At 43.8% G+C, this 9501-nt stretch overlaps 1 protein-coding gene across 1 annotated transcript; it reads right to left on the bottom strand.

Annotated features, from left to right (window-relative positions):
• Nucleotides 1-556: 556 nt before the first annotated feature.
• Nucleotides 557-7191, bottom strand: LOC100013439 (keratin, type I cytoskeletal 9). The gene is made up of 7 exons (XM_056814826.1): nt 6523-7191; nt 5089-5171; nt 4373-4529; nt 3770-3931; nt 2759-2884; nt 2296-2519; nt 557-860 (listed from the first exon to the last, which is right to left on the bottom strand). Exons 1-7 carry the CDS (start codon nt 7189-7191, stop codon nt 806-808), a joined length of 1476 nt encoding a protein of 491 aa, XP_056670804.1. The 3' UTR covers nt 557-805.
• Between the last annotated feature and the right edge of the window lie 2310 nt (nt 7192-9501).

Raw genomic sequence — 9501 nt, 5'->3', positions numbered from 1 at the left:
TTCCAGGTGCTACATTTGTACAAAGCCTGAAGGAACTTAGGTTATGTTGTATGCTTTTCACCATTGCCACCACCATTTCTATCCAAGAGAAACTGGTTTATTGGAAAAATGAAAAGAGAGTAGGAAAAGAATCAGAAAAAGACTCACAAAAAGGACTAATTTAACCCCAGGAGGAGTGTGTTGAAGGGGAGGAGGAGAATCCCACCATCACTTAGTGATGAGGGAGGAAAAATGAATGTCCCTCTGCAAATTCAGGGTTCTAAGTAATAAAGCTACCTCATCTTCCGTATGGGCTGGATACCTTCAGCTCATATGCCTGATGGAGCGAAGCAATATAAGGCATCCACCCCACCACGTACAAAGCCCATAACTTCTCCAAATCACTGTGAGCTAGGAATTGTTCTGTTTAGCCTACTGGTTCTGCCTGATTCTACAAACTGCCCCTCTTCCCTTTTCTCAGTTTCTGCTCTCCTCCACCATCTTGCCCTTTCTGAGACCGGCATCTAAGAGTACATTTATAAATGACAACAAAGTGCTCAGAAGCCAAGTTCTGGTTTGCAGAAGGAAAGCTTTTATTCAGGAATAAATGTCAGGTAGGGTGTAAGACACCTTACAACTCTGAACAGAAGTAGAGATCAAGGGGTATCCAAGGCAACCAAGGGAGCAGGTAGGCAGGTTTACAGGGATCCTTCTGTGGGACCTATTCAACTACCACAAGATACTATTCCTGGTGTTCTCAGCATTGTCTGCTGGTCCTGGCCTCCATGTGAAATGACACTACCTCCAAGGATTGCCCAGAAGTAGCTCAGCTGGAGGCAAGTATGGAATTTCTCAGGAATTTCAGTATCTCTTCTGGGACTCTGGAAAAAGGAAGAAGGAAAATAGTTGAAGGAAAAGAGACTTTGTGTTCATCCAGGACCCAAAAAGAGATTAAGGGGGCACACAGGAGTAGAAAAGAGACTTCAGAGAAGAACAGGAAGCTGACCAGGAGTGGTAAAGGCTCAAAGGAAACAAGAAGCTAATAGGCAGCAAGAAGGCTTACTAGGAGATTTACTATTTAGAATCAGATCTTAGACTATAGACCTTAGAGATAATTTGGTTCAAATATCATTTTGCAAATGAGGAACAGATCCAGAGAAATGGATTTGTCCAAGTACAAAGAAGACAGAGTGACTGGCCAGAAGAGTTTGAGAGATAGTATACACAGAAGTTAGGCAATGCGACCTCTTCACTCTGGCCCAACTAACTAGGAATGGCACAAAACTTTTAAAGCTTTCTCAATTCTCACTGACCAGTCTTACCTTGTGAATCATCATAGCCACTCTGGGACTGGGAGGACGATGACTGCTGAACACTTCCAGAGTTGCCACCACCTCTGCCTCCACTGCTGCTCTCTCCACCATATCTACCACCACTTCCACTTCCTCCACCATGTCCACTGCTGCCACCTTTGCCACCACTTCCACTTCCTCCACCATGTCCACTGCTGCCACCTTTGCCACCACTTCCACTTCCTCCACCATGTCCACTGCTGCCACCTCTGCTACCACTTCCACTTCCTCCACCATATCCACTGCTGCCACCTCTGCCACCACTTCCACTTCCTCCACCATGTCCACTGCTACCTCTTCCTCCACTGCTACTTTCACCACCATATCCACCTCCACTTCCACTTTCTCCTCCATAGCCATTGCCACCTCTGCCTCCACTGCCACCTCTACCTCCACCACCTCTGCCTCCACTTCCCCTTCCTCCAGATCCAGAACCTGAGGCACTACGGGGAAAAAGAGAATATATCAATGAATTTGGGAGGTGTAGGAAAGTGGGAGCTTTCAAGTGAAATAGTATAGGATCCCTCTTCACTTTTTTTTTCTTACAAGTTTCTTGGTTTTAACATCATGGGAACTAAGGATGTCCCATAGGCACTGATCAGTTCTCATAGGATGGAAAGGAGTCATAAATTAGGACAAGTTAGATGAATCTCCTTACCTCTCTGATAAAGAGAAGTTACATTATTATGGCATTGTATATCTCTTTTAATGCTGAATTCCATTAAATCTTAAAACTATGTGCTCTCTTCTGCTAAGGAAATATGTATTTTCCTCTATCCAACATCTACAGGGATACCATATAACCAAGGACACTTTCCCAAAGGACAATTAACCTTAAAGGACAGGAGCAAATCCCTGACATTCTACTTTTTCTAGATACCTGGAATCATAGGGGTCTTTCTGACTTGGAGGAGATGGGAGAATTGGGGGAGGGAAGAAATAGAACCTGTTCCAAGCCACATACATGTCTTGCTGTCCTTCCTCCAGCAGATTACGGTAGGTAGCAATTTCCCTCTCTAGTCTTGTTTTAACATCCAGCAGGATATTGTACTCCTGGCTCTGACATTCCATCTCTCCTCGGATGTCATTCAACTGGTCTTCAATTGAACCAATCTGCTGCTGGATCTGGGCCAGCTGTCTACAATATTGGTTCTTTATGTCCTCCAGACTCTTCTCCAGGGCGTCTTTCTAGAAAGTAGAAAGGGAGTCCTGAACATGTATGGGAGGGTAAGTGGGGTAAGAAGGATCAGTGGGAGTTCAGAACAGTGGCCCCCGGGATCTCAGGACAAAAAACCAAGAGTTGAAGGTGCTATTGATGGACAGTTTGAGGATGAAGGTTCTTAGCCACTTCTCCTGATATCTAGGTATTGGAATGGACATACCTCCTTCCTTAGTTCCCCAAGATTATTGAGCTGAAAACCACCTACCAAGCTGAGTTGGGACTGTAGTTCTATCTCCAGGTTCTGGACATTGTGCCGGGTCTCAGTTAACTCCTTGTTGCTGGTCTCTATCTGTTGGCTGCTGGTTGTCACCTCTTGGCTTATTTGAGTCATCTGTAAAAACCCAAAGCTTAATGGAGATAAGATTGCCAGTCACTGATTTCAGGGCCAGGGCTGTGCCAAGGGCTAAGACCAGCCTGGGAGGCTACTGAAGGGAGAAAAGGAGTGAGGGTCTCACCTGAGCCCTGAGTTGCCTGATTAAAATATTTGAGATGCTATAAGAAGGAAGCATAGCAGAGAGAGGGAAAGTCCAAAAGATCTGGGGATGTCTCTCCTCTAACACATATAATTAGCTAAATGACCCTGAGCAAGCTACTTAGCATTTCAGAGTCCAAGGAAAGTATTTAAGGCAAATTTTAGAATAATAATAGTTTATATAGGGTGTCCTAAAAGTTTTAGTTCGGTTTGAAGCTAGTTGTAAAGCTAGTAAAGGCTTTTGGGAAACCCTATAGAACACTTTTTTTTACAAAGCATTTATATATTAATTGCCTTTGATACTAATAAGAACTTTAATAGCTAAGGACTATAATAATTATTATCCCCATTTTACAAATGGGTATAATACCATTTATGGTTATCTCCATTAGACAAACTGAGGCTGAGAGAGGTTAAATGATTAAGTATCAAGTGTTCAAAGGTAGTAAATTTCAGAGGCAAAATACAAACTTGCTATCTCTTTATAATTTACAGAGGAATTGCCTATCTGGTTGGTGGAGAGAGTTTCCATCCAAAGGAATTCCTACACTATTGAAATAACAGGTTGGGGAAACTCCTCCACTTCAGCAAAAAGTCCCTGGAGTATTGCAAAATGTTTAGGGGAAGAGATAATTGGGGATCAAGAATTCTGTCCCCCTACAGCCTCAGGAATGCCCAAGCCCAATCCTGCCCAGCTTTCTCAGGCTAGACTTCTCATTTTTCCATCATGGACCATTTATTTACCTGAGACTCATATTGATCCTCAAGTTTCTTGCGGTTCTGTTCAACAACACGCTCATACTGTTCCCGCATTTCATTTAGGGTCTGGGTCAGATCCACACCGGGTGCAGCATTCATCTCCACACTGACATCACCACCGTTCTGTCCAGTTAATCCATTCATCTCCTATCGGGAAAGAAACAGGGAAATGATCAGGATGCAGTTTGGAGAGTTTGAAAAGAACAGAGACACAAATCACCTTTCTTGTTACTTTCCCCATTTTTGAGCACTGGAAACAAAAAAAAGTCTTAGATCTGGAGAGCTAGTTGCCAGCCTTGTGCTAGGGCCAATCTGAGGAAGCTACGTTGTGCTACTAGAGTAAAGGCCACATTTGCAGGCCACTGAAGAGAGAGATGGAGTCTTTTCTGAGCCTTGATTTGCCTGATACACCGACCTAGAAATACACCCACTTTTTCCAACAGCTCTACCTGGGAGGAGAAAAATAATGAAGCCTCATGGTCTTAGGTCTGTTGAATCCTTCTTAGGTCACCCTCTATGTACTCTTCTTTCCTCTTCCCAGTAAATCCTATTAGCTCAGCTCACACTGCTGAGAACTGGAGATCCTACCTCTTCATGGTTCTTCTGGAGGGATTGCAGTTCATCCTGTAGAGTCTCAAGTTGCATCTCAAGATCAGACTTTTGCAAGGTGAGATCATCCAGAACAGCTCTCATTCCATTGCTATCTGTTTCCACTCCTTGTCTTAGACCCAGTTCCATCTCATATCTACAGTACAGGTAAGGAAGATGGGTAAAACAAGGTTTGAGTAGGTTAGAGCTGGGAAAGAAGGATAGAGACCTCCACTCCAAAGATCAAGAGAAAAGATTTCAAGACAAGGAGAGTCTGCCTGCTTCCTGATGCCCTTTCCCTTCCCAAATCATCTCTTTTTTTTCTCTTTAAAGAGACATCCCAGAGGAAAATAGATCATGGTGGGAGGAGTATAAAGAAAGGCAAAGGAGAGAGAGGAGGAAGAACAAAGAGGAAGGGGGAGAAGAAAAAGAAGAAGAGGAGGAGGCACAACTAGAACTTACATAGTCCTGTAAGTTTTACAAAACACCTTATATATGTTTTTTCTTTAGTTCCTCTCAAGAACCTTGGGAGGTAGGTACTATTATTATCCCCATTTTACAGATGAGGAAATTGGGGCTAAAACAGGTAAATGATTTGCCCAGGGTCATGCAGTTAGAAACTGAGGTAGGATTTGAACTTGGGTATTCTTCTCATCTCCAAATCCAAAACTCTATCCCATCTGACTCCCTGATTGTAGAAAGGTAAATATTCTCACTTCATCCTGAAGTCCTCAAGTGTCATGCGAGTATTGTCAAGATCCAGCATGGTTTTGTTGTTATCCATTGTTTCATCGAGAATCTGAGAAAGAGAGAGGAGCAAATTTTGAGTCCTCTCTTCCTCCCTTCACCCACTATCTGTGAAATAAATGGAACCCTACCAGATATGTAGACTAGGAGTCAAAAAAGTCCAACAGCCTACACTTTTCCCACTGCTTTCATAGGAAAAGCTCAAAGTAATCAAAACCACCAGCTTCCTGGGTTTTGTCCCAGCATTCTTCTCATCTGCAACTGTTCCACTCTTGTCCCCCATACTAAGAAAGCCATTGAATAATTCTGAAACTGCTCATTCAACAAAGGACAGAAAAAGTCCTTTGGGATCTAGAGATACATGTGGAAGGGAATTGATGCTGGAATTCTCCCTTGCCAGGAGATTATAAACAAAAATGGAATAGGAAGAGAGAAATGTGCATGTTACACTCCTACCCAGCTTCTCTAGGCTGTATATTCCAAGTGTGGTTTCAAGTACAGCTCCTTCTTGGATCACACCTATAAATCCACCAAATTCTTCAGATTGGGCTTCTCTCTTCTTTTACATTGAATGGAAGAGGTGAGGCAATGAGGAGGAAGGACAAACTCTAGTTTTTTTCTGATAAAATTCAAGTTTTCTGACAGATTGGCTTCCATATGATGGTGAATACAGTCATTGTCCAAACCATGGAGTCCAATTTCCCACCCTTCTCCTGTGCTCCAAGTAAAAAGGAGAGTGATAGTCAGTCATGGAGCTTGAGAGCCTAGATCTAGATTTGGAAGGGAATTGGGAGTCTAATTAGTCCAACCCCTTTGTTTTATATGTGAGGAAACTGAAGCTCAGGGAGGGTTAGCTGCAACACTCTCCTTTCCATTTCTGTACTTGACATTTGCTCTTTACCATACCTGGAAGACCCTCACTCCCTCACTTCGGCCTTTTTGTTTCCTTCAAAAACTCTTCTCAAGCATTATCAACATGAAGCTCTCTCTCATATTCTCAGCTGCTATGCTATAGCCTTCAAAATTTCCCTTTTAACTTTGTAATCTACTTGCATGTATTTATGTATAGTCTCCTCTAATAGAATATAAGCTCCTTGAGGAGAGAAACAGCTTCCTTCTTGTCTTTGGATCTCTAATGCCTAATGGAGTGTGACTCATACTAGATGTTGAGTAAATGCTTATTGATTAATTACGAAGCATGCCTGAAAAATCCTACCTTTTCTCTATATTTTCTGGAAATATAATTCTCATAGAATCCTTTGTCCTTCTAGTGACCAACTTTCCACAAAATTACTATGGCAGCTGCCTAATGCAGCCTTCAACTCTATAGCTCTTAGTCTCCTTCTTTCCCCAAAATGGGACATGTGAGTATAAGGAAGGAGAGGAGATATCACCCCACTTACCTGGTCCTTTAGGTCCTTGATGGTCTTGTAGTAATGACCATAATCCTTTCTGAATGCTTGAGGACCATGGGTGTCATACCAATTCCAAATCTTTTCCTCCAGATCTGCATTGCTATCCTCCAGGGAACGCACCTTTTCCATGTAGGAAGCCAGTCTATCATTGAGGTTTTGCATAGTAGCCTTCTCTCCACCTCCATTCCAGAGGCTACTATCACCACCTCCCATGCCACCACCATAGCCCCCCATACCACTGCCTCCCATGCCACCACCATAGCTCCCCATGCCACTGCCTCCCATGCCACCTCCAAAGCCACCACTAGAGCCACTGCTAAAGCCCCCAGAACCACCACCAAAGCCCTTGGACATACCATAGCCACTACTTGAGTGACTTCCAAAGCTGGAGCCTCCTACACCACCACCACCATAGCCTCCCCCAAAACTGGAGCTGCCTCCACTACGCATGACACAAGATCCCCCACTGCTGCCACCACTCCTGCCATAACTGCTGCCTGAAGAAAATCTTCCTCCTCCTCCCATGCCACCAGATCCAAATCGGCTGGTTGAAGAGGACCTCATGCTATAGCTCCCCCCTCCAGAACCTTTCAGGCTTCCTCCTCCCCCACTGCTGCGGGTTTGAGAGAAGTAGGATGAACTTTGTCTACAGCTCATGGTGATGCCTTTGGAATGCAATCAGTGCTGTTTCTAGAGTGGAGATATAGAGCAGCAATCCCCCTGGCTCCTTACTTATACCAACAACAGTGGGTGGCACCAGAGGGTGTTTTCCCTTCCCAAGTCTGCCCTACTGTCCCTGCCAAAAACACTCAATCACAGCAAAAGAAATTTGGGATCAGGGAGCCGGCCAGAGCCCCAGGGGCAGAGCGTCCTATGTCAGCCCAGGCCCCCGGCTCAACCTACTCTATCCCATTGTGTGGGGTAAGCTGACAGATAGGCTGTCAAGGGAACCATAAATCATATATAATGTCAAGGAGAAATGGGGGGGGGTGAAGAAGAAGAGGAGAAGTGGCATAGCTCCTGGGACTCCCCTTCACCCTGCTACTGGAACCTAATGCACTTGAGATTCATGATCTTGGATAAGAATTTTCACAGTCCTAAGAACATCTCCCTGGGTTCATCACTTTGTTGCCATTTCAATTACCCTTTGTACCAGACATTTCACCTCATTGTCCTGTCTTAAATTGTCCTCTGAAGGTTGTGCATTAAATTAGGCAGGATGAGAATTTTCAAGGAAGGAAGGGAAGGGAAGGAGGTTCCTTGACTTCAGGAAGTTCCCACTTTGATGGAGGAAATCATAATCTCTGTGCTTGTGGAATTCTGAATTCTCATGAGGGTGACCCAGTTACAATCTTCTGTGAATTTCCAGGGCAAGAGAAAAAATTCAGGCACTGCTCTTGAGGAGCTCCCAGTCTGATAGGGGAAATATATTCTTTTTCCTTGTCTATTTCCCAGTATGATTATGGAAACACAGTTCCTGTCCTCAGAAAACTACCAAATTCTTGGGAAAGAAACTGTGCCTTTCCAATAAAAAGTCCAATCTTTGCCATCCCCTGTCCTTTCCCTCAGGAAGTTCATGTTTTGACAGGAGAGCCACAGTCTTTGCCCTTGAAGAGATCCTAGTTTGAAGATGAGACAGAGATTAGGTCACTTTCTCTATTACTTTTGAGGGTACTTTCATCATACCAATCACACAACCATATCCAAATAATTTCTAATTCCTGTCATTTCTTTCTTTGTAACCCCACCTCTCCCATGAAACTTTCTTTCCCAGTGCAGGCTCTTAACATATCACACCTGGACTGTTGCAATAGCCTCCTGGTGGGCTGCCCTGCCACAAGTGTCTCCCCACTCCAGTCCATCCTCCTCTCAGTTTCCAAGGTAGTCTTCCTACAGCACACATTTGATAATGTTACCTGGCTATTCAGTGAACTGCAGTGGCTCCCTATTTTCTCCAGAATCAAATATGAAATTGTCTCTTTGATTTTTAAAGCCTTTTATAACCTCACCCCTTCCTACCTCTCAAATCTTCTTACATCCTTCCACATACCCAACAATTCAGTGACACTGGCCTCTTTGTTATTCCTTGAACAGGACTCATCTCCTGAGTCCAGACATTTTCCCTGGTGACCCCCCCAAGCCTGGCATTCTGTCTCCTCCTCATCTCTGCCTTCTGGCTTCCTCAGGTCCCAGCTAAAATCCTACTCCAGCAAGAAGCCTTTCTCCATCCCCCTTCATGTTAGTACCTTCCCTCTATCAGTTATCTCCCATTTATCTTCTCTGTATCCTTTTTGTACATAGTTGTTTGCATGCTGTCTCCCTCCTTAGCCTGAGCTCCTTAAAGGCAGGAACTGTTTTTTGCCTTTCTTTGTACCCTTAATTAGTACTTAACACAGTGCCTGGCACATGGGGTATAAAAGAGAAGAATTAACAAATTCTTGTTCATTGATTCGACTTGAAAATGCTGGTGAATAGTTGGAGAGGAACACACAAAGCTCTACATAGGACCCAGAAGGAATGAAATGAGGTATCCATTTGGACTTCAGCAAAGCTGAATGTTGGAAAGACCAAAAGACCAAAGAATGGAAATATAAAGGGTACACCACTTTTCAGTTATAAAAGAAGCACTCCATAGAAAGGGTATGAAGCTATAACATGACCTCATCAATATTAATTAGCAATTATCACTATCAACCCTATACAACAATGAGCAGAGAAAGGAATTTGCCCTGAAAACACAGCCTGCCTCCATACTTTTTTTTAAACCCTTACCTTCCATCTTAGAATCAGTACTGTGTATTGGTCCTAAGACAGGAGAGAGGTAAGGGCTAAGCAATGGGGATGAAGTGACTTGCCTAGGATCAAACAGCTAGGAAGTATTTGAGATCAGATTTGAATCCAGGACCTCCCATATCTGAGCCTAACTCTCAGTCCACTGAGTCACCCAGCTGTCCCCTTGCCTCCATA

The sequence above is a fragment of the Monodelphis domestica genome, chromosome 2, assembly GCF_027887165.1.
Source record: "Monodelphis domestica isolate mMonDom1 chromosome 2, mMonDom1.pri, whole genome shotgun sequence".
Lineage (NCBI taxonomy): Eukaryota > Metazoa > Chordata > Mammalia > Didelphimorphia > Didelphidae > Monodelphis > Monodelphis domestica.
This window is presented reverse-complemented; position numbering and strand designations above follow the sequence as displayed.